The 24,366-nt window shown below is 52.7% G+C and overlaps 1 protein-coding gene across 1 annotated transcript in view; it reads left to right on the top strand.

The window, feature by feature from the left end:
• RAB11FIP3 (RAB11 family interacting protein 3) overlaps nt 1-24,366 on the top strand; it is a gene marked incomplete at its 5' end in the record, with an annotated part of 82,447 nt that overhangs the window by 3,658 nt on the left and 54,423 nt on the right. The window contains one exon of the mRNA XM_082312638.1: nt 19,024-19,117. Within this exon, the coding sequence (XP_082168764.1) occupies nt 19,024-19,117 (94 nt within the window). The remainder of the gene's footprint in view (nt 1-19,023; nt 19,118-24,366) is intronic.

The raw sequence follows: 24,366 nt of genomic DNA, 5'->3' as shown, positions 1-24,366 counted from the left end.
GGCTTTTCATGCAAAGCCTCCGATCCGCTCACCGGTAGCGCGTCGGGCAGTTTGTAACAGCGTTGTGTTTTTATTGTCTCCGTTCCCTCCCCTTTATGGCTGCAGTTCGCCGGGGATCTGACGCTCCCTGGGAGCTGCTGTGCGTGCTGTAGCAGCCAAAGGCGTTCCCGCTGGCTGGCACCGACGGCTGGAGCAAGGCTGGTTTAGACAGCGAGCCAGGAGGTAGAGGCACGCTTGACATAACTTTTATGTCACCTTGTAAAGCGAGGGGGGTTGTATTTTGCAGGTCTGTGGGTTACACAGACTCTAAGGCCGTTGCGCAATAGTTTTAAAACAGCAAATAACATCACTTGCCTTGCCTGCTCCGCAGTTGCACTGTGTCCGATTGCAGAGGCCCAGCCTCTTCTCGCTGGATTTGATGCTAGCTGGCAACGCAGGGTCGCGCCGGGGAGAAGCGAGTGTTTGTAAGGCATGAGGAGAAGCCATCCTGCTGGCGGTTTTGGGTTTTCTTCCTTTTATATTTTGACCTAGAAGACAACTGGAGGTGGGAAAGCCTCTTGCACCACATGGTCTCGCTGCCTCTGCTGCATTAAGAGAAGTCCCAGAGTTTGTCTAACCTATTTTCAACCGCTCCAGGCTCTACGGCATCTCTGCCCTCCGTGCTCTGACAGAGATCTTACGCCTTTTTTCTCCTCTTGATGATCAGTTCAAGCTTCGTTTCAATGTGCTTTGGTTTGCTTTCTTCTAACATTTCCATCCTTCAAGTATCTGCCCTCGACTACCAGCCTTCCTCTGCCCCCACATCAGCTATCCTCAGCTGAGCTCTCCGTATTCAGCTTTTAACTTTTCCTTGCCTGATGGTTTCTGAAGCTTTTAATCAGGTTTGTTGTGCTTTTTCTGACCTCCCACCACCTTTTCAGCTTCTTGTAATGGGGTGCCCAGCCTGAGCTGAGTGCTGCAGAAGACATCGCATTTTGGGGGGGGGGAAGGTGTCACTGCAGAGAATCGTGGGGGTTATTTTTATTTTAAAATAGAACAATATCTACAACATTTGGCAATTAGTTTCTGGAATGAAGTCTGGATAGTGTCAAACTACAGCTTTTTAGTGGCTCCCCGCCCCCAGTGAATCCAGGGTTGCTTTTCCTGCTCACCTCTGATGGATCCCTTGGGAATTGCACACAGACCCTGGATCAAATGCTTCCTTCCTCCAGCATCGTCCTCTCCTGGAGCTGCTGGCATTGCATCTGATCTTGGACGCTCTCCCGATTCCCCTTAGCCTTCTCCCACTTCCATGTGAAATCTAATAGCCTGGATCACTGTCATGAGGAAACCTCTTTTTTTTTTTTTTTTAATTTTTTGAGGGTTTTGCACCCTTTGAGCAGAAGAAATATTAGCTTTGCTTATAAAGAGATTTCTAAAATTATCTCGCATGGATTTGCAGGCCACGTAAATGCGAGTGAAACTTAAATTGCCTCCACCCGCGTTGCCGCTGCTGTACCTTTCGGAGGTTTAATTGCTGTTTAACTTTGGTGTCCGCTGTGGAGAGCGGAGCCGGGATCGCAGCGAGGGCAATGCTGCGCGTAATAGGTTTGGGCATGCCTGTGGACACGCTCCCGCCTATGTGTGTTTTGGAAGAGGAGCGGATCTGAAATATTTCACTTGCTTTGACCAAGGGCCCGGTTTTTCACCATAAAAATTCATGGCAAAGCTCCTGTTTGTTTTGCTGGTTCGGGCGGGAGCCTTTCCTCGCCCCAGATACCGGGCTGGCTTGGCCGGGGGCGGACGGCAGTGCTCGGCCTGCCTCCGTCCGCCTCCCTCTTCAAAGGATGTTTTATCGTCGTTAATAACGCATCTGTATTCTGCGGGAGCTCCAAGATGGGAGTTTTTCTTTCTCCCTCTGAGAGGAAAACGCTTCCAAGCCAACATATTTCATATAATGTATTTTGGGCGAGGCGGTTGCCGGTTAGCTGAAAAAGGAATTTGCAAAGAAGTTTATTCATTTGTAAATGTCCCAAAGACTCGAATAAAGAGATGATTTCTGTGCTCCCGGGTTTTTGTTTCTCCTGCAAAGTTTTGGCTTTAAGCTTCTTGAAGGCGTCCCTTCTTGGAGCGGCTGGGAAGGGTTAGGAGCGTATCGTACCGCAAACAGATCTTTTTGATGATATGTTTCATACTTATATTTGCGGTCGTAATCAGATTGATGGCTTATCCGGGTTGGATCAAGTCCGGCAGGACCGTGAATACTCAAAGGCATGGTTTGTCTGCGCGGGCTGGGAGGAGGGCGGCGATGGTAATTTTATCCCAGCTACCAGTTTAGTTAAGAAACCTTTTTATTCTCCCTTTCTCCTTCAGATGGAGAATACGGCTATTGCTGAGTGGGGTGTTGATTTCTTCTAATTACAGATTTCGATAAAAGTTAGATATGTTCCTCTGGAATTTGAAATCTATTCTGCAAATAAAGAAATGTTCTCCCCCCGCGTTTCCCAGAAGAAGGAAAAAGCATCAGTGCCACCTTTGTAGAGCTGGCAAATGCTGTGGGCAAGGAGGCAAACGCGGGATTTCCAGGGAAGTGGGGTGTGGATGCAGTACCAGTAAACCCCAGCTGCCAGGCCAGTTTGGACTGGGTGAGTGCTGCTGAAGGCTGCTGAAGCCTTAGCAGGTAAAAAGGACCTCATCTAAAGGTTTTCAGTGGTTTTTTTTTTTCCTTAATTATTCATTAAAAATGCTGGCAAAGGCTTTTTCCTGGGGTTGGGGTTTTTTATGCAATAAAAATTCTTCCGAAGTTTTGCTTGCCACGCGGTGTGGGGCAGCTCTCTCTAAGACAGACGTGGGTTCAGGAGAGGCTTTCTCCCTTCTCAGGCGCAGGAGATTTTCTGAGGCTATGACTAATAAAAATTGGATTGGGGTCATCATAATTAACTGCCTGGAATATGATACTGCACCACAACACGGGGATTCGGCTCTTTCGGAGTCGTTTCAACGTGATATTGCTTATAGCTGAACGCTCTCAGAGCATTTCGGAGTTGCTTATATCCTCGTGTAACTCAATACAGCCGGTAATTGATAGTCATTACAACAACTGCCTACATAATTTCTCTCAATTTTATTCTCGTTTTGACTTGCGTTTGCTGCTTGTGTCAGATGAGATCCACTCTGAACCCAGTGGCTTTTTTTCCCCCCCCCCCGGCTTTCAATTTTTGCAAAACAAATGATTTCCCATTAGCCACAGCCTGTGGCCATCGGCTTCCCTTCTCCCCTGGGCTCCCAGTACTAGAAAGCTGCTGGTACCGTCCCCAGGAGAGCAGGCAATGGGATGGGGTGAACCAAGGCTTGCTTTTCTTTATTTCTCCTGCCTGGCTCCATCTTTCCAAAATCCTGCTTGGGTTTCTGGTGTAGGGCACAGGGCTGGTTCCTCCACGTGAGCCCGGAGTGAGCAACGCCAGCCTTTCCTTCCGCTCGTTTGCTTCAATTCAAACACCCGTGGAAAACGTGGATACGAGGCTGCCCGACTGGTTCCAGTAAGGTTTTCCTTAGAAGCAGCGGCGCTTGTCTGGAAGGGCGTTTTATCTGGCGTGCTGCGGTCAGGGGAGCGCGGTGCCGGGTCGGGACGCAGCGGAAAGCGAGCTCCAACAACTTGAAGCTTCAAATGCCATCTGACTCATCAGGTCCGAGCCGACGGCTTGGCAGGAGGGCGCGTTCACGGGGATGAATACGATTAGGTAGCGATTTGAGATCTTGCTGCTGCGCTCACGTTGTGAAGCGTGCCTGCTGACACAGATAGTGAATTTATCCTTGGGGAATTGTGCATTTTGTACTTTCAATGACTCTCGCGCTCCCACACGCCAAAAGCATTTCCACCTCCTCCTGGATTATAACGTGGGCTCTCGGTGCTGCGTTAAGCTGCCCGGAGCCGCTCTCCTGACGGTGCTTTTTCGTGACATCTGCAGTGCAGCTGTTTGCTGAACTAGCCACACCAAGCCTGCAAGACAGTCATGCTCCTCTAGTTGTTCAAGTCCGGCAGACCCCCCCAGAGCTCCTCTCAGCCTTCATTTTCCACTTTAAAAGCATTGCGTCTTTCATTCCCCTTTCAAATTGATCTTTAACGGGATGCTCCTGCCTAGAGGAGGCCTGGGCTGAGCGGCGCTGTGGCCTTGCCGGCGGCGGCAGGGCCGCGACGGCCCGCGTGTCGCTGGTGACGCGGGCGGAGGGCAGGTCCATGATGATGATGGCGAAGCACCCGTGGGATGCTGCTGAAGGCTGATGCTTCCCACTGAGCTGTAAGGTCTGAGGCTTCCCAGCGGAGGCAGGACTTGAACCAAACGCAGCGGGAGAGACATCCTGGATTTCATAAGGCATAAAAATCGCTGTTTCTTAATATCTTTGTGTGCTTCTGTTGGATAGCAGGAAGATGCTGAAATACCCACAGGCTCAAAGGGATCTCATGCTCCGTATGCATGGCGGGGGTCACAGTTAATATCAGTGGTGCCTGGCGTGAACCTTGTTATGGGAACCCAGAGCATCCAAGCCCAAGGAATAGCCCCGAGGATGTGATGGGGCAGGGGAAATGCCAGCTTGGGCTTTTGGCATTGCTCTGAATTGGACAGAAATTGTTTCTTCTGGCCAAACTTTGGTTCGTGATGAGGCTTCCCCTTCTCTGTAGTCTCTGCTGGAGTTGGTACGGGGCAGAAAGTAAGTTATTAATGGCCTGCGGGTTGTGGGGCAGGAGGGAAGAGGAGGAAACACGACCAAGGGCAGCCCTGGGGACAGCTTCCTCCCAAACCGCTGCTATCGCCGAGCTCGAGCGGATGGCGTTTGCTCCGCAGGGGGAAAGCAGGCTGAAAGCGGGTTTAAGCAGAACTCAAATCAATGTCAGTGGCGGTGGGTACTTCAGCAGTACGCTGCTGCTGCGGTTTTGGGGCTGGGCTGGGGTTTTTCCTCAATGGAGATGAAGCGAGAGCCCCGGCGAGCTGCGGGTCTGGGACAGGGCTGCGCTGGTGCTGGCGTGAGGCTTCGTTACGGCTGCGGACATCCTGGGGTTGGCGCCTGCTTGAGCCCTGGTTTTGGTCAGGGTCTTTCCCCTTCTCTAGGGAGAAAACTTGGGAAAAAAAACCCTTGGGAAAACGTGCTTGGGAGAAGGGGTCTGGGCTGCCTGGCGCTCGGCGTGCTCCAAGCGCTGCTTCACCCCGGCTGGCTCCTTGCGTTGTAACAGCAAAAAAACCTTGTAATAGAAAGAAATACCGGCGATACCAAACTGCTGAATTTGCTCGCTGAGTGTTATCTTATTTGAGGCGACCAATTTAGCCGAAAGAAGCAATCGGGTGGCAGTGATATTTGTTGCAAATTTGAGTGTTGGCAGGCTGAATGTCCCTCTGTTAGGTAATGTCGTGCACAGCCTGGTGTTCTGATTTATTTTTTTTTTTTTAATAATGCATTGTAGCTCTTCAGAAAAAAGAGCTACTGTTCCCTCTGCCTGAATATCCCTTGGTGAAATACCAGTAGCGTTATGTTGAGTTTGAGTCGCTGCTACTTCTGAGGAGTAAAACCGAAGGGAGAGGATCTGGTGCTGGGAGCCGCGTGCTTTGGCAAGACCGAACGGAGCCGACTGCCGACAGCCCTGTGGAAAATCCGTTTGCCAGAGTCCAATAGGAAATTGGGCTCGAGCAAAATGCGCAGGAGGTAAAAGGAGCCCAAACCAACAGTTTTGAGAGAACAGAAGTTGTCAAGGGCAAGAAACAAATGGGGAGCGTTCGCTGCGGCGGGACCGGTGCCGGACCGGGATCCACGCGGCCGCTCCGCGGTTCTGCGGTCCTGAGCAAATGCGGCATGGAACGGGGGGCTGCCTGGGGGGCTCTTCTCCTGCTCGGGGGAAGCATAGCTGGGTTGTAAGTGAAACCCTTCTAGTGGGAAAATAACGTTCAGTTCCACTTTGGCTTTAAGAGCTGATCAGGACCTTGGGGCTTTTGCCGCCGTTTTTGGCTGCAGAGGGATTAAACAGCATCGGTTGCCTCCCTTTTGCACGGCCACATTCCTTATTTTTTTCCAGGGGAGTGGCAGTTCTTTGCCCTGCTCACTGTGTGTCCGTGAGGAGATTACAGCTGGGGGGGAGGAGTTTGGATATGGTTGTGGAATTTTTTTCCTTTGCCTGCTAAGTGGATGCAGCAACTAGCTAATCCTCTCCTGGCTACGTGGAGCTCCGGGACTACCGTGCTGGCGGGAGCGCAGCGGAAGGATGCAGAAAGCAGAAGCAAGGCTTATGGGAGGCTACTTGCCGCGAAAGGTCTAAGGGAGATGCTGGAGACCTTGGTGTGCAACTGGGAACCTGCCCTTGGACTTTGTGCTGCATCTCTTCGGGCTCCGTGGAGCATCCGTCCCTCGGTGGCGTGGCGGGGGCAGGCTGGCAGCGCGGGTGGCGTGGCAGAGGTGTAGCGGATGAAGGAGGGATGCCGGCAGGAGAGGTAGGACTGAAAGCCTGGAGCACGGAGGCAGGTCCCTTGCGAAGGGCAGGTGACTTGGCCGCCAGCCTGGCAGAGACCTGCAAAGCCATGGTGGAGCGTGGGGAGCAAATTTCAGACCTCTTGCTGCTCCTTTGCTTGGAGGACCTGATGAGCGCCGGGCATGGCGAGATAGCTGGGCACGTGGTGGCCGCTGGAGAAGCACTAACATTGTCCTGGGTGGTTTTTTGTTGTTGCGGTGAGGCTTGTAAGCCCAGTGCTTACAATCCCACCCTGAAGTCCTGGCCTTCCCAAGCTGTGCATTGCATTTCAGCCTCTTCTCCCTTCTTCTGAGAATCTACCTCTCAGCCTAGAAACCATTCCGGGCTTTTTTTTTTTTTTCCCTCCCCTCCGGCACGCCTGCTCTGGGTACTTGCCTTTGCACAAACAGCCTTTTCCGAAGGCTGCACGAAGGGTTGCCAAAAGGAGGGAAATAATTTGAAGCAGTTCTAAAAAAGAAATGAGTCTTTATGCTTTGCTGGTCCCTGAATCATGCTTGCTTGTATTACAATAAACTTATTTTTGATAGCGTGGCAGGCCCAGTCTGGCTGGGGAAGGCGAGTTAGTTGTCTCACGCTCGGCTCTCTAATATTTAGCTGCCTGGTCGGGGACAGGCTCGTGTCTTAAACTCACCTGGGCTTTACCTCCGCAGCCCGAGAGGCTTCTTGTGCTCACCGAATTCCCAGGGTTTGCAAGTTGAGAGACGCAACTCTTTGCCCCCTGCTTTCATGGTTTGCTTCTTTGAGCATTGGCGGTAATAGGTTTCTCCTGTTTCTGGTTATTACGGTCTTGTTTTAGAGATTCTAGCATGTACGTTGTATTTTGGAGAGGGTGAGTTAGTAAAAGCGAGTCCCGAGCTAGTGAGAGGATTTATTCTGGGATATGCCGTGGGATTTTTTGAGCTGCTTTCTAACCTGGTTGGGAAGAAATGGAAGCAAAAGCCGCAGTCCTGGATTTATAAGCCGAGGCAGTCTGTTCCGTAACCCAACAGCCCCATCACAGAAGTACTTGGGTACCTTGCAGGGGGACTTGACATGAAACTACACCCGGCACTGCAAAACGTGCAGTCTCTTAAAATGCCTGGTCCTCGATAGGCGACCTCCTGGCATGTTTTATTGAGTTACTCGTTGTCTGTTCGGATCGGCTCGGGAATCCTGCGTAGGTTTTCTGCCCCAGTTCCGCGCTCCGGCAGGACGCAGCCGTCCCGCCTCGAGCCCGGGGTGGCTTCGGTTGTGGCGCTTGGCTCTTCCCCCAGGGTAGCCCCAGCCTACATTAATGCATGCGTTTTATGTAAGAAGTAACCTAGCACTAAACCTTTTTTCTTTTTTTCTTTTTTTTTTTTTTTTTTTTAATCCAGTCTCCTGCCTCTGAGCTGTGTGTTTGGAAGGGTGAGAACAGGTTTCCCATGTCGTTAGAGGAACAAAAGCTAGAAACGAAGCCTTCAATGTTTTGGAGGGTGGAGGAAGAACACTTTCCAAGTTTCATTAAACAAATGAATATGTTTATAGTAGAGCGTTGCTGCTGACGCCTTTGAGCGCTCAGGTAGCGACAGGAAATCTGGAACGCCTAAGACAAACGCAATTAAATTTGAATAAAACCATTTCAGTGTAACTTATGTTCCTGTTAATGTTTCCAAACCATCCTTGGAGTTGTTTCTTTAAGTATGTTTTTATGCTCCAGCGGCAACAATTGATGGACAACTTGGAAATAGTCATACCCGAACACGCTTAAAAATGTGACGACGTGAGGCTCCTGAAGCCGTGGTGAGCGTAGAGGTATTGCGGCTGCCTGCAGGTAAGCCTTGGAGCTGGTAGGGTTAGTCCAAAAAGGTCCTGTACTCATGCCTGTTACGTAGTAGAATCATAGAACCACAGAATCATCAAGGTTGAAAAAGACCCTTAAGATCATCGAGTCCAACCGTTAACCCAGCACTGCCAAGTCCATCTATACCATGTCTTCAAGCACCACATCTATCCGTTCTTTAAATCCCCCCAGGGATGGGGACTCAGCCCCTGCCCTGGGCAGCCTGGGCCAGGCCCTGACAGCCCTTTGGGGGAAGAAGTTTTTCCTAATATCCAACCCAACCCTGCCCTGGCGCAGCTTGAGGCCGTTCCCTCTCGTCCCATCGCTTGTTCCTGGGGAGCAGAGACCGACCCCCCCGGCTCCAGCCTCCTTTCAGGCCGTTGCAGAGAGCGAGGAGGGCTCCCCTCAGCCTCCTCTTCTCCAGGCTGAGCCCCCCCAGCTCCCCCAGCCGCTCCTCCCCAGCCTTGTGCTCCAGCCCCTGCCCCAGCCTCGCTGCCCTGCTCTGGCCACGCTCCAGCCCCTCCATGGCCGCCTTGGGGTGCGGGGCCCAGCGCTGAGCACAGCAGTCGAGGGGCGGCCTCACCAGTGCCCAGCGCAGGGGCACCATCACCTCCCTGCTCCTGCTGGCCACACCGTTCCTGATACAAGCCAGGATGCCATTGGCCCTCTTGGCCACCTGGGCACCCTGCTGGCTCATGTCCAGCGGCTGTCGACCAGCACCCTCAGGCCCTTTCCCGCCGGGCAGCTCCCAGCCGCTCCTCCCCACGCCTGCAGCGGTGCCTGGGGTTGCTGTGCCCCCAGGGCAGGACCCGGCACAGACCAGAGGGATTTCTACCAGCAGGTAAAAAACCCAAAACTGCTGAATGTGAGCGATCTGGGCTGGCGAAGACCTCCTGCAGTTCGGCTCCGTGCTGTGCGCCGAGGGTCTGGCTGGATGGGCTGATTTCTCGTGAGGGTGGGCAGGAAGGGTCTGGGCCCTCGGGCTTTTCTGGCTGCCAGCCCTTGAAAACAAATTCTGGCTTCTCTTTCTTCTTCCCATTGAATTTTGAGCGTTGGAAGGAAAGTCTTTTCCTTTGCGCACTCCCGATGCGTGTGGCACTCTGGCTTTGGGATTGAGCCGCGGGAGAATTGCTCCTCGGTATCAACTTTGGGTTTCTTCTTGGTTCACAGTTGACTTGGAGACTTCTTCCTTCCCCTTCCGAAAGTGATAGTTGGCTGGGGAGGGAATTCTCTCCTGTTCGTTACATACTCACATCTCTCCTCTGGTGTTTCCTGCGCCTGCGGAAAGACCCCGCTGACCCTGGGAGAGGCCGGCGAGCGGCATCGTGCCTCGCGGTTCAGTGCCGAGGTCAACCGGGTGCAAGGTTGGTGTGGAAACTGCCCGAAGTAGGTGACACGCATCAAAAGTCGATGACGTGCCAAAGAGCTTTCCTTTTTGGATAAATAGGAGGAAGGAGGGTTTTTTAGGCAAGTGGATGTGTTAAAAGGTGAGGATGTCGTCGTCTTGGGAAGATAGGAGAGGAGGGGAGCTTGTTCCCATTGGGAAACTTTGCTCAGTTTGTTTCAAGGAAATGATTGAATGGCTGGAGCTTCTCTCGCTTGGTTTATGGGTGATCCCTCTCCCGTTCCAGTTCTTTAAATACTTGCAGGCTGGTGGAGGACCGCGGGAGGCTTATTCCCCTTTTGCCTTACATCGTAGGTTTGGTTATTTCTTCTGTAGCAGGAGAATGAACCAGGCTGAATCTTTTTCTTTGTCTCTCTCTCAGAAAGATGTCTTGATTCTTGGTTTTGAATACCAGACCGATAGCAGGGGGCCCTGCAGTGTTTGAACCCTCTGGGACTGAAGCGACAGCAAGGACAGGTGAACCGATGTGGGCGCACGATTGGGGATGCACCTTGCAGAAAGCATCTTCACCGAGCGTTGCTTATGGTGGACCTTTAAACAGAGACTTGAGCAGACACCGCCTGCCTGCTGATCTCCTCCTGGAGCTTCTGGAAAGGCTCGGAGAGCAACGTGCTTGCAGCAGCCCTGGATAAGTGCCACCACTTGCGAAATAAATAATGCAGCTCTTGCACTGCTTACTCACAATTGACCATTGCTTCTCCCTGTAATGAGATCTGCCCCCTCGAGGGTATTTTAAAGGTTAGTTAATTAGGTGTAATTGCAGCAGAATAGAAACCTGCTCTGGGGTTCTGCCTGCTTTCTGTAGTGCCGGATCCTTTAATAAATTACAGAGTCGGTTCCTGTAAACACGGCTGGAGCCGGTGTAATCCCGAGTTCTCAGCCTTCCACTCAGCCTGCTTGTTTACATGGTTGAAGCCGCAGAAGCGAAGCACTGGAAAGGGTGTTCCTGGCTTTGGGACCGGTGCGACTGCGGTTCAGGTCACAGCAGGGTTCTGGGAAATACGTCGCGTGAAGCGACGTTAAGTTATGCTCACGGTGTCAGCGCGTTAATGTTCTCTCAGCACCCGGCACGGGGGGGGGGGATAGATGTGGTCTTAGCCCAGACAAATGCTGCATTAACAGGGATCAATTCATTTTAGCTGATCGTGTTGCAAGCCATTGATTTAGCAACCGCGCGATCTAAAGAGGACGGCTGTGTCTTTGGCAAGTGGCACAGCTGCTCTGGTATTTGGTGGCAGGAGGTTCAGCAGTTCCAGCATGTTTGCACATTTCCCAAAGATTAAAAAAATAAAGCTACTCTGGCTTCTGTAATTAGCATTTAAAGATATAATCCTTTTTTTCTTGAAAGGAGAGGTTTAGCCTTGAGAGACAAAGTGGGTTTTTACAAACAAATGAGTACGTTGGCTCCTGCCCTTCGATTAAATGCGGAGGGTAAAGATGCTGCACCCACCTTTGCGTAACCATGAGAGGTTTTTACATTGCATGTGCTCGCTCTGTTAAATTCCTGTGTACCGCTTCAGGCCAAAGATCTGGCTAAACATAAAGAGGAGAGCATCTGGCGCGAGCCCTCTCCTGCACTTGAGAGTTTTGCTAGCTAAAAATCCCCTCTATTTGGCAGCTATGCCAATGTGGCACTCGGCTTTCTCTCCGCTTGCGTTTCAGGGACTGTGTGATTTACAATACTGTTCTCCCCCCCGAAGATAAAAGACGTTCAGAGCAGATTTGGGCTTCTTGCAGGCAGAAGAGGGTAATCGGAGTTACGTGAGAGGTGCCTGGATTTTTGTGTCCTGTCTCGGTCAAGCAGGCTTTGGGGGCCCCTGCGTACCCAGAATTGGTCTGGACCCAGTTATTCAATATAAATGAGTTTCCTATGTTTAAAGCTCCAAGACCCGCTGGATTTTAGGACGTTTGTCGTCCTCTGTTTTGCTTGAAACTCCCCAAATTGTAGATTGGCAGAGAAAGTGTGCTGGCACACGCAGCGGCTGCTGGCTGGCAGGGGTCTGCTCCTGCCGTCCCCTGTGTTGTCCCTTCCTGAGACCCTTCTTACACGGCAGGGTGTCTGCAAACAGGGCCTTGTAAACCAGACCCTGCTACAATACAAAGACTTTGAATGAGGAGAGGTGGTTTGAGCAGCCTTTTTTTAAGGCCCAAGAGAAGATAAAGGCTGGCTTTGGGCATGCTTAACATAGTGCGGAGCTTTGCACCAAGCCGGGCAGAGATCCAAGCAGCAGAGTGCGAAGGCAGCAAAGGGGAGTGCGATCCAGCTGGAGAAAATGAAAAGTAGAGGCTGATAGAAAAAGCTCAGCGTTGGATTAAAAGTGAAGTTTTATTTTCTGTTTGTACTGCTTCGGAGTCCGCGTTCAAGCCGAACGTCCAGATGCGCGGGGAGCAGTGTCTGCATGCGCTGTGCTTGATCCTGCAAAGCTGATTAAACAGCTACACCAATGTTTTGGAAACCTTTCTGGCCTGCTAACAGTGACGGGGAAAAGCTGCCGTTACTGGCTTCCCCTTGTGCGTACCCGGCGTCCTTGCCCACCGAAGGGTTGGCTGCTTTCCTTCCGCAGATTTTCCTCAAAGGCACCGGGTGGAAACGGACCCTGTGCAAGCTGGTGCTGAAGCCGCAGCTTCTCTAGCACGGACACTGCTTCCTTGCATGGTCCTGCCTCCCTCTGTGTTTTAAACTTGACCACAAAGGTTCCCATTTCTTCTGGAGTGGAAGGGTAAGGTCCCCAAACCTATTAGTCTGCTGTAATATTCCATTGAGGAGCGAAAAATTTCCTGTTGATAAATAGGTTGGGAAGGGGTGGTGGTAAGAAGTGCGTGGGACTGGTGTGGATTTGTGGGAGGGGGCTGCGTGGGTGTCAGGGGCCCAAGGGCTCCCTGTTTCATCCCTCAGTAGCAGAGCTCTGCTCCTGTTGAGCCGTGCCGTGGGATGCCCTTTCCCTGCCTTGCAGCCTGCTGACAACTGCACGTTGATGTCGAGGGGTTTTGTGTGCACGGCCCGGCTCGCTGAGCCTGGCAGTCAGCGGCAGAGGGGCCGGGAACCGGAGTCGGCCAGGATGTACGCGTGCGACCACGTATTTTCTCTGCCCACCACAACCTCCTTGCTGGAATGGCTGCCTGAGGTGGGGGGCCCCAACCCGCCCTTGCTGTCACAGAACCACAGAGCGCTTTGGGCTGGCAGGGCCCTTCCCAGCCCATCCCGTCCATCCCCCTGCCAGGGGCAGGGACAGCTTCACCCAGATCAGGGTGCTCAGAGCCCCGGCCAGCCTGGCCTTGAAGGTTGCCAGGGATGGGGCATCTCCCACCGCTCTGGGCAACCCCTGCCAGTGCCTCACCACCCTCAGCGTAAACAATTTCTTCCTTCTATCCAGTCTGCATCTCCCCTCCTTCACTTTCAAACCCTCCCCCCGTGTCCTGTCGCTACAGGCCCTGCTAAAAAGCCTGTCCCCCCCTTTCTTGTCGGCCCCCTTTAAGCACGGCAAGGCCGCAGTGAGGTCTCCCCGCAGCCCCCTCCTCCCCAGGCTGAACCCCCCCAGCTCTCAGCCTGCCCTCACAGCAGAGCTGGGCCACCCTCGGAGCATTTCGGTGGCCTCCCCTGGCCCCGCTCCCACAGCTCCATGTCCTTCCCGTGCTGAGGACCCCCGAGCTGGACGCGGGGCTCCAGGGGGTCTCCCCAGAGGGGGCAGAGGGGCAGAATCCCCTCCCTCGCCCCGCTGCCCACGCAGCGGGGGATGCAGCCCAGGAGACGCTTGGCTTTCTGGGCTGCCAGAGCACATTGCCGGCCCGTGGCCAGCTTTCCATCCCCCAGCACCCCCAAGTCCTTCTCGGCAGGGCTGCTCTCCACCCCTTCATCCCGCAGCCTGTGCTGACACCGGGGGTTGCCCCCACCCAGGTGCAGGACCCTGCCCTTGGCCTTGTTGAACCCCATGAGGTTCACCCAGGCCCCCCTCTCCAGCCTGCCCAGGTCCCTCTGGATGCCATCCCGTCCCTCAGGCGTGTCCGCTGCACCCCTCAGCTTGGTGCCATCTGCAAACCCGCCGAGGGTGCACTCGATCCCGCTACGTCGTTGATGAAGATATTGAGCAGCACTGGCCCCAGTGCGGACCCCTGAGGGACACCACTCGTCACAGTTGCTTTCAAAGCTCCAATCTGAGCGCCTCAGTGCTCATTTATTAGGCTAAACCTTTGCCTTTCTGTAGAAATAGTTTTTAATAAGTGACATGCGAATGTGTTTTGAACTGCTCGCGGGTAGCTGCTGCTTTTTGCGACGGTCCCCGCCCAGCGCTGGCGGCTGCCATCAGGCCACGGTATGGCAGTGAATTCCCCGATGAAGGTCTTCCTCTGGTGGTTGTGTTAATGGTTCGTCTGATGTTTTGGGCTAAAATCGAATCCCAGCCAGCAATAAGCATGCTGTGTCACCCAGTCAGCACCTGGACTGGGCTTACTGGTTTTGTGGACTTTTTCCTGGGTGGGCTGGTCTGTCCCTGTTGATTGCTCAAGTGGCCCAAATATGCTGAGCCAGATGCCCAGTTCAGCCAGACTCCTGGTAAGTCTCTGGCATGTTGTTCCTTATCTGGACAGGTCTTTCGGTGTTTTTCGAACACCTCTCTAGGTTCTTTTTGCACATAATCCACGTGCTTGGTCCCTTTGGGGGCCTGAGAGTAGAAGTCTCTACTGAGAAGTAGAAGTTAAGCAGACCAGATCTTCACCCTCGCTCAGTTGCCCATGACTTGCCCTGGCACTCCTCCGATTGCTCAGAAGACTGAGACCACACGCGAATCCTTTCCAAGGAAAGGAGGGAGCAACTTCAAGGCAAAAGCATCTGTCTTTGCTTATCGCAGCACGTGTGAGACTGCAGGTGCCCAGGTTCTCGGTGGGAGCTGCAGCCTGCTCGCTGGCCTGCCTCAAGTATTTGGGATATTTGTCAGGAATAGGTCAGTATTGATTCCTCCTCTTTGTCTCCTTTGGATTTGCTTCCAGAATCAGTGTAGAGTGCTGAAATGCTGCCTTATTACTCCCACTATGGTGTCATCAAATAACTCGCTTACGTGGTGTGGAGGACAAGAGGTGGCCCTGGTTGTGGCTAGGCTGGAAGCATCATTCCTATGAGATACCATAGGACCGTAGGAGCTGAGCTCCGCCGGCTCTTCCTTTTGGGGTGCCGGACTGCTGTGGCCACTGGAAAACTCCCGTTCTTGTTTCCCCCCCTCAGAAGAATTGGATATATTGGAAGAAGTGGATATTTTGTTCTGCCAAATCCATCTGCTATGTGGTGGAGACATGGAGCATCCATAAGGCAAACAGAAAAGGCCTGGAGCTTCCTTTTCCTCCAGCCTGCTTTAACAGGGCCGCTCGCAGCTGGGGAATCCCTCACCTCCCTGGAAAACTTTCATTGTGTGGCTGCCAAGCCTTTGTGTTAATTTGAATTTGGAGTTGTCACCGTTGGCTTAGCTGAGGCTCGAAGTCACTTGCTGAACTGATGTCACTGCGTCGAAGCGAGGAGGCTCTTTTTGTGCTCGGCATCGTGGGGAAGCTGTTAACAGCCGGTACGGCAGTGCGGCACGGGGCTGGCGTACGCGCTCGGAGGTGGCTTGGTCGGAGGGGGTTGTTGGAGGTGGGTGTTGGTTGGCAGCAAATCTGGTTGGTTTTGGAAGGTGAAACGCCCTGCCCATGGGCAGAGCTCTTGAACACGGGAGAAGACGCGGTAGTGTGGTTGGTGCCATGAGTAGTTCTGGCTCTGTTGCTGAGATGCCAGATGACCTCCCTTCTCCTCCCCCATCTGCTTCCCTCTCCATGTCCCCAACCAGGAGAAATTCCTTACGGACTCGTGCCAGGAGCTCATTCCGGCTGCGGTCCGGGCTGTGCCTCGTCCCCGGCACAGGGGCAAGCAGGGTCCCTTGGGCAATTCTCACCACCGGTTCTGCTTCTGCAGGCTTGTGCCCGTGTTCAGCTTAAGGTAGATCGACTTACTGTAGTTTAAACCTTTCACTTTCCGTCAGGGTTTAAATCAGCTGTTTAAACTATGTCGTCCTCTTTGACTCTTTAATGCTCTGTATTTCTAGCTGCTCTTTCTTCTTTGAGAAGAGTTTGTAACCAGCTACAAGCACACACATTAAGTAAATCCTCTATTTTTAATATTTCTTACTGGCCAAATGAAGGTACCTCCCTGTGACTGTGGCTTATATCTGCCTGTGTTTAGCTTAACATTGCAGTTTGGTAGAGTGTTAACTTTTGCTTTTGTGCTAATAGGAGTGTGGCATTAACTATATTCTTGCAGATTAGTCTTCTGCTAAAAGCAACAAATCTGTGACTTCAGAACTGCTAAGATTTGCTAATCTAAACCAGCTTGAGCCATAATTCTTGGGTTTTTTTCCCCAACTGTCCTAATAAGGTAGGGTTTTTTTTTAGCCTAGTAATCAAAATGAAGAAATGGAGAAAATGGGCAGTTATAACCCAGGAGCGAGATGCTGGAGCTGTCGTTGGCCGTTCCCGATGCGGGGTGGCTCAGTGCCGTGACGGCCCGGCTGTGAACGAGATGGTGGGCTTCAGGAGGGGGGTATCGGTCTTGAACAGTGTGTGCAGTTCTGACCTTCACCTTCAAAAAGGATGGGAGGGTTGGAGAGGGAGCAGGAGGCATGGCGCAAATGGCCAAGGGGCTGGAGCAGCCGCCTTGCAAGGGGAGGGTGGGCAGGCTGGCACCCCTCGGGGAGGAGAGTGTGGTCCAGGGGGATCACACTTGCACCTTACCACATGTTGTGGCGGTAGAACTGGGAGGCAGTGGATGAAATAGCAGAAAACGGGTGCAGAAGAGTTAAAAGAAGATGTTCCTGTACCGAGCAGGTAGTGAGCTTCGGGAGGTTGCAGCCCCAGAGGCGGCGGAGGCAGGTTCGGACACTCGTGGGTAGGGATGTCCCCCCAGGCATCCCCGGCTCCCTCGCTGTGGGTGCCGGGAGAAGCTGGGTGCTGGCCCGCAGGGCGCAGCCTCTGCTCTCCCTGGGCAGCATCTCGCAGGGGCAGGGAGGACCAGGCAGGCACTGGTGATGTTCTCGTCCTCTGCGTGTTGTCAGCTCTCAATGTCAGTGGCCGCTCGCACTCAGTCTGGTGACGGGAGCGTTGTCTCGGTCGGTTATTTAATGGTCAGGGTTCCTTTTAAGCCTGGTCAGCAAATACAGGCGGGTTTGGATCAGCACAGGCATACTACCGTAGGCTGGAGCTTCGTCAGCTGCGTGGCTTTTGTTTGTTTGCATCCATAGTGTCAGGGCTGTGAAGTTTTAAGAAACACTTCCACTTATTTCCCGTTGCCCGCAGCTTATTTGAAATACATAGGTGGCTCTTTTGTGGGAACGAAATACTTATCCGGCTTCTCTGGCTCTTTTGCACAAGCACCAGTGTGGGAGAGGCCCCTTGCTTGGGAATTGGCACGAGGGCTTGGGACCCTCCTTGGTCCGGAGAAGCTGCCCGCACCGCAGCGGTGCCGTGAGCAGCCCTGCCTGGCACGTCCCATGTGCCATCGTGGCTGGGTCTTTGCAGAAACTATACTTTAGAGTGTGTTATGATCATCACTTATAGGCTTATCAAGTCTGATTAAATGTCACTTGCATTTCTGTTATCTATATACACAGATAACAGATTAAGCTACAGCTTTTGAACTCAAAGAAGCTGCCAGATGCATTAACTGGAACCGACACATTCCTGAGAGTTGTTTTTATTAGTCTAAAATATCTTTGTTTAACATACAAGAAGCCTGACTCATCCAAGTCAATGTGTGCCGTGTGAGTTCAGCAGTTTTGTTATCTGTCTACCAAAAAAGTTCCCCAGAAAACTGGAAAAGATGCTTGTGTGATCTTTTCCCCGGTCAGGATGGAGTAAGCCGGCCGGCGGGCAAGGCTGTGCCGTGCTGGGGTTTCCCCGTGCCGGCAGCACCGCTGCTGCGGAGAGGTGGGATGTCCAAAGCAGAGGCTTCTCCTGCCTCCCCCAAACGTGTTAGAAACCAGGTGGACAGGCTGGTGAACAGCCCTGAGCCTGTCGCCGGTGTGATTTTTTTTTTTCCCCTCTATAAGCACAAACCTGGATTTAAGAACAAGAAAACAAAAAGCAAGCAAACAAACCCCCCTGCTGATGCCTCCTGAGTCGGGCAGCTCTCAGCACCAGGGCTGGGCTCGGTTGTCCTCCGCACCGTCAGATGTTAAGTCTCTGTTTCCGAGGGTTTCCTTCCCTGGAAGGAGAGGTTTAGTGATTCACCATCTTTCCCCCCCCGAAGAACAAACCAAAACAGAGAGATTGCCCAAGTGAGTCAAAAGGCAACCAGTTGTGCTCATGAAAGCTTTAACAAATCCAGCACTGCAGTTCGCCTGAAGATTTCCTCCTGTGCGTCAGCTCCGGAGGAGGAGGAGGAGGAGGAGGAGGAGAGGTCGATGCGTTTGCAGGGCGAGGGCAGCTTTTGAGTACGGAGCTAATTGTGCAATTCCTTCCTTCACCTCTTACACCCTGCTCCCTCCTGGGCTTGTTTCTCAGCTGAAAGATGTGGCTCTAAAATACACGAAGGTGCCTCAATATCTCTTAAAATGAGGCTCTGCGTTTATTTTAAAGCACAAAAAACGCCTGATTGTCTCAGCTTGAGAAGCATCAGTGGTGTAAAGGGTTTTCTGAAGGGCAGGCTTGTGCCAGCCTGGAAGGAAGGAGCCAAATGCACCTTTTTGAAGGCTTTGTTTGGACGGTGAGGAATGACCGTGGTTTCGCCCTCCAGCTGTAGCCTGTTCTGCTTGAAGTGCCCAGATCATCCTCGCCAGGTCTCGCAAGCGGCCCTTGCTCCGCGTGCGTGCCTGCTCCGGCACCCGCACCCTAATCCGCGCTAGCTGACGTGATTCCTTCCCCCTTGGGCTTTGTCTAATCGTGAAAATGTTTCAATTACATGGCCTAAATTTGTAACGTGGAGCAGTTCATTATCACCGAATCCTCTTAATTCGGCCCTCCTACTGGGCGGCCTGTTATTGAGTTTTCCCAATTAAGACAGGACCACTTTAAAAACCATAAAAATAAACAAATCCCTGGCGGAGAAGGACCATGCTGTAAGAAATACCGCCCTAACCTATGTTGCAAAACTAAGCAATAGTTTCAGCACCAGCCAAGTACTAATTAACCCTTCTATACTGATTACTTCAAGGAGAACGGCCACAGTTTGGTATCGGTTTAAGAAATTCACTGCCATTAGCTCAAATCTTTTTCTTGTAAGGAGCTAAAATTTGCTACAGGGTGCTTCTCTGATGGAAGACACTATCTCCCCAAAGGGCTCTATGGGTAACGCTGCTTTTGTGGTTGCAGGTAAAGGACCTGATGAAGTACCTCGATCCGAGCGGACTTGGAGTTATCAGCTTCGAAGATTTCCATCGGGGGATCAGAGCTATCAAAAATGGAGGTGAGTTTGCTGCGAGGGAGGACAGGGAGACACCAAACGTAACGCCGCAGGGGTTAACCCAGCCAAGAAGTCGCTTGGTGGAAACAAACTGGGTTTGGTTTTCTGAAAGTCGCTGCTCTGTTGGGCGGAGAGGAAGGGGGAGAGGTTGGGTGCATTTAATACCGCTGTACCACCTTTTCCAGCTGTGTTGGTGGTTGTGTTTTCCTGTTTATCAGGAAAGTTCCCTCCTAAATGTTAGAAACAGAAAAGCCATCGAGGGGAAAATCCCTTCTGGTTTGGTGTATGCTCTCCTGTATGGTTTCATGAGGGTTTGCTGCTCTGCCTGAGGAGCGACCCTTGGCTGGCACGCTGCTGGAGATGTCTGTCTGTCTGTCTGCTGCAGCGTACCATCTTCCCAACGCTGGGCACTAATGCATTTGCCTTCACTCCAACTCTTTGGCGGATCAACGTGCTCGGATGATTTCTAGCAAGAAGCACGTGAAACAAGAGCTTTGAACTCACTGCCTGGTAGGTAATCTTTCAACAGGCCCCCAAAACAGTCCCCACGTTGCTCTTGACGGGCTTGTTGTGAGTATTTCCAGAGCAATAGCGTGGTGAAATGTGAAGTATCTTTCTGGCTGGTTGGCGCTTCGACTGCTTTGCTGAAGGAAAGATGTTGGTTTGGGGATTCATCTCTAGTAGGAGCGTTAGAAGGTCATTTTGGGGCAAGTGCGGTGTTAAGGGCAGGGTGTGAAAAATACTGGAAGCCTCCTGCTGAGCAGATGTCATTTTAAATGTGCAAATATGAATTCTCGTACTTGCACGCTTATCTTAACCTTTAGTGTCGCTTTCCAGCGGCAAGGAACACGCGCCATGTTGTCAGCCCTGCGCGCGGAGCGCGCTTTTGAGCGCTGATACAAGCAAAGATGTGAAAAGACCAATTATTCCTGTAGAAACCGTGTTGTTCCATGCTTTCTGCTTTTCTGTCGGTTGTCCATCCCTCCTTCTGCTCCCCCATCCCACCCCCAGCTTATTTGTGCTCGGGATTGTAGTGTTTTACGGCAGCTCCGAAATTTTCGTGGCTGGCGTAGCTTGACGGCGCAGCTGATTGCCGGTTCTCGTGATGCAGGAGGCAATGCAGCATGCTATTAATTTGTAATAAATTGCTATTGGAGTAGAGCGTGTTTGTGAAAGCTCTGGCTTGTATTTCTCTTCAATAATTCATTGCTCTGGTATTCTGTTATATTAATTGAATGGAAAAAGCAGATCCAGACAAAGCTTTTAGGATCCCTATTTATTAAACTTGAAAGAGATTGATATGTATTTATTACAGCGGTTAAGAAAGGCAGAGCTCTCTAACGTTGCACAGCGTTAAGAAGCTCTAGAAGAAACGCAGGACAGGGTACAGAGGGAGTTTCTTTGAGTCTCCACCAGCTGAGCAGTTGCTCACGTTGAAGCGATCCTGAGGATTTGCTGCTGCTGTTGAGACAGCCGGTATTGATCATCCCTTTGGAAAGAAAGCAGAGGTTATGCTTACTGCTGGGTGTCCCTTTTAACAAGGTTTTTGTTCATTAGCTTGGCCTATTTTTAGCCAGAGAGGGTTCTGGTGCATTTGCTGGTGCTCTGTAGCTCTTCGGTCAGCCACCGAAGTGACAGCTGATGTAAGCTTGTACCGTGCAATGTCTGTCTTAACGTAGGTAAGGGTTTATTTCTGAAGATGCTCCACTTTTCTTTCCCTCTTCCCCCTCTCTCGGCGTCTCTCCGTAGGAGAATGCCTGTGATTTTACTCGAGCTCTTACTGTCTAGCTTGGCAAACTGAAGGCGCAGTTATAAACCAGCAAAACTCGTGTAGTCAGCTGCTTTCCTTACGACTGCTTTCCTGTTCCGTTGGCCTTTACATCCAGGGAGGATACCCCGCTCCTGGGTCCCGTCCCTGTGCCGGCTGTCTGGGGTATGTTCCCACTGGCTGAGAACGTGCTGATCTGCGACTCCTCGAATTTACCTCCGCCTTCAGTGCGGAGCAAAGCACCATTTTTCCAACTTCTTCCCCCAAAGGGCTGTCAGGGCCTGGCCCAAGCTGCCCAGGGCAGGGGCTGAGTCCCCATCCCTGGGGGGATTTAAAAGCCGGGGAGATGTGGTGCTGAGGGACATGGGTTAGTGGTGGGCTTGGCAGTGCTGGGTTAACGGTTGGACTCGATGATCTTAAGGGTCTTTTCCAACCCAAACAATTCTATGATTGTGTGATTTAACCGCTCAGCGGTGAAAGCCACAACGCCACCTCTCCGCTGCCATGAACCAATCCTGATCTCTCTGCCGCTGTAACCTTCTGTCTGGCCGGGTAATGTTGGCTGTGGAGCGGAGAGAGCACAGTGACTTGCATGCTACAGAAGCTGGATTTGAGACTGTAATGAGAATCTTTAGCCTGTTGGGGCTGCCTTATCTTCTACCCTTCCCAAAGAGAAGACGTAAGATGAAAATGTGGTCATCATGTGTGTATATAAATATATCTATGCCTGCTGCATATGTATATGATTGCCATTAGGGTGCTGCGTTGGTGGTGGAGTCCGGAGGACCCCCGGGCTCTCACCGCTGCGGGAGGTGGTGAGCCCGTGGCTCTGGGGTGCTCGGGCTCCATTGTCCAGCCCAGCTCCGAGCATCCATCGGGAGCAGGCTGGCACGGGGACTGCCCGGACACCGCTGGGGCAGATGCAGCTCCTCACAACCTGCTGTGTCCCAACCCTTCTTGCCCGTGGGGTGGGGTGGCCGCTGGGACGCCCTTGTCCTCCCCCTGCTCCCTGACCTGTGTGGTTTGCCTGCTTTTAAAGGTTGTGGTGCCTGGACGACTGGGCTGTCCTGCAGCACGAAAATAGCAAAGCAAAAGGGGAAACTGTGGAAGAAACATTGGTGGCGCGTCAGGGATGAGAAATAACTCTGAAAAGCAGAATTTTAGGGCCTTGTATTGTAAAACTTGAGAAGCTGATAATGTAGTGGAGGCAGTAATGATACAGATTTGAAGGAGGAGAGTATGTTATAGACCATGCTTAAAGAAACCAGAGAAGGCTGCGGGGAGACCTCACTGCGGCCTTGCCGTGCTTAAAGGGGGCCGACAAGAAAGGGGGGGACAGGCTTTTTAGCAGGGCCTGTAGCGACAGGACACGGGGGGAGGGTTTGAAAGTGAAAGAGGGGAGATTCAGCCTGGATAGAAGGAAGAAATTGTTTACGCTGAGGGTGGTGAGGCACTGGCAGGGGTTGCCCAGAGCGGTGGGAGATGCCCCATCCCTGGCAACCTTCAAGGCCAGGCTGGCCGGGGCTCTGAGCACCCTGATCTGGGTGAAGCTGTCCCTGCCCCTGGCAGGGGGATGGACGGGATGGGCTGGGAAGGGCCCTGCCAGCCCAAAGCGCTCTGTGGTTCTAAGGTGTGTGATGCCTGGGGAATCCACAGCCAGAGGAAAACCTGGTGCTCCTGGCTACCATCAGCGAGATCCAATGGGACATCTTCCTAGTCTGCAGGGGAAAACGAACGGGGAGCCAGTGTGACTGCTGCATTCATCGTGCTTGGAAGCTGCAGCTCATGGGGGATCTTCTCTGTAAGAACCAGGTACGAGGGGCTGTATGCAAGCTGCTGAGAAAGCACAGGCCAGGAGTAAGGTCTCTGCCTGCCTGCACGGCCAGGAGCTGACCATGGGACGGGGGCAGCGAGGTGGAGTCTATAATTTGAAGCCAAGACACCTGGACCAAAGAGCAACTCTGGTCTGGGTGCAGGAGCTGCTGGACGGGGAGCTAGCCGGCAGACACGAAATGTGGGTAATATCAGCCACAGCTGGATGCAAACAAACAACAAGGGTTGTGCTCGCAAGCAGATTCCTTTTTTTGTCAAGGTATTTAAGAACCCTTTAAGCTTCAGGCACCTGGTTTTTTTCTAGAGGCCTCTCTGCATCCAGTAGGACGTATTTAATGCCTCCTCTTTGTAGCAGACCGCTGCTCTCACTCGAACTCAAAAGCAGTAATGAATGAGTCGCATAATTCATGCAGTGAACTGAAACAGCTGTAACATCTGTCTCCCAAAGAAAAGCCTGCTGGGGGTGGGCTCTGTGCAGGTACCCTCCTGCACGCGGGGGGATTGCTGTTGGTGCCAGGTCAAATAAGTGCTGTCTCAGGCAGGGGAAGGTGCGTCCCTGGAGCTCGCAGCCCCGTCCGTCCCTTCTGCCCTGGCTCCTGCCCCCTGAACAAAGGGGCCCCTGTGCATCCAGAGCAGACAGTGCATCCACTGAGAAAGAGATGTGTTCGTGAGCTCAGGGGAGGGCCTGAGGATGGAAACAGTCAAATCCTTTTTCAAATGCTTCAACTAAAAGCTCTTTGGATTTGGGAAGATGGAAAATCCAGCTCCAGAGCCAACATCCAAACCTGGAAGCTCTAACCGAGTTGCTGTTTGCAGGGCCGGCTGCTGGCAGGACTGGGGGAGAGCCCTGGCAGTGCCGGTTTCGGGGGGTAGCCGGCTCAGGAGTCGGCCGCCGTGCCGAACCAACGAGCCGCGGCTCGGTGGAGATCCCCCCGTGGGGTTGAATGAGAGGCATTCAGCAGGAGGAGCGCGTTCGGCTTACCAAAGGCATTTGACAGGTTTCCAAACGACAGGCTGGAAGGGGAAAGCGGGGAGCTGCCGAGCGAGCGAGGCAGGGCTGGGGCCGGTGCAGGGCAGGGTGTTGAATAGCAAAGAAAGGGCTGGCCGGCGGTCGGGGCTTCGGCTGGGCTGGCCGGCTCGCCTCGGCAGCGCCCGGGCAGGCTGCCGCAAAGAGCCCGCGTAAAAGCGCTGTGCCGCTGCTAATTGGGACTGGCAGCAGCGTGCACTCGAGTCGGCTGGAGTCTTTGTGGGGCTGCATCACTCGGTTCCCGAGAGGAGGATTTTGATGGGTGTATCCTCGGAGCAGAGGCTGCTGTTTCTGCAACCGGTATTTCACGTCCCGGAATGGTTGGTGTGCTCCTGGTAGCTGAACGCCAATTTGGGAATTTCTTGAAAGAAAAGCAGATATCCAGCCCTCCCCCGGGATGAAGGCTGTGAGCATTAACATCTTAAAAGCTTACAGGCAAGAGAGGGAACTGCACATCGCTTCTCCAAACCAGATCTGAGTACTTATCCCCGCATCGCTCACCCCGCGTGCAGGCCGTGCTCCGCAGCCTCGCTGCCGGGGGAGCAGCAACGTTCCCCGCTCCCGCCGCTGCACTGCTCACTTGCTGATCCCGGCGTCTCGGAGACGCCTCTGGATCTGATAGGG

Source organism: Platalea leucorodia (assembly GCF_965183815.1).
Source record: "Platalea leucorodia genome assembly, chromosome: 5".
In the NCBI taxonomy this organism is placed as follows: domain Eukaryota; kingdom Metazoa; phylum Chordata; class Aves; order Pelecaniformes; family Threskiornithidae; genus Platalea; species Platalea leucorodia.
Note: the sequence above shows the minus strand (reverse complement) of the source record. Positions and strands in the feature narration are given on the sequence as shown.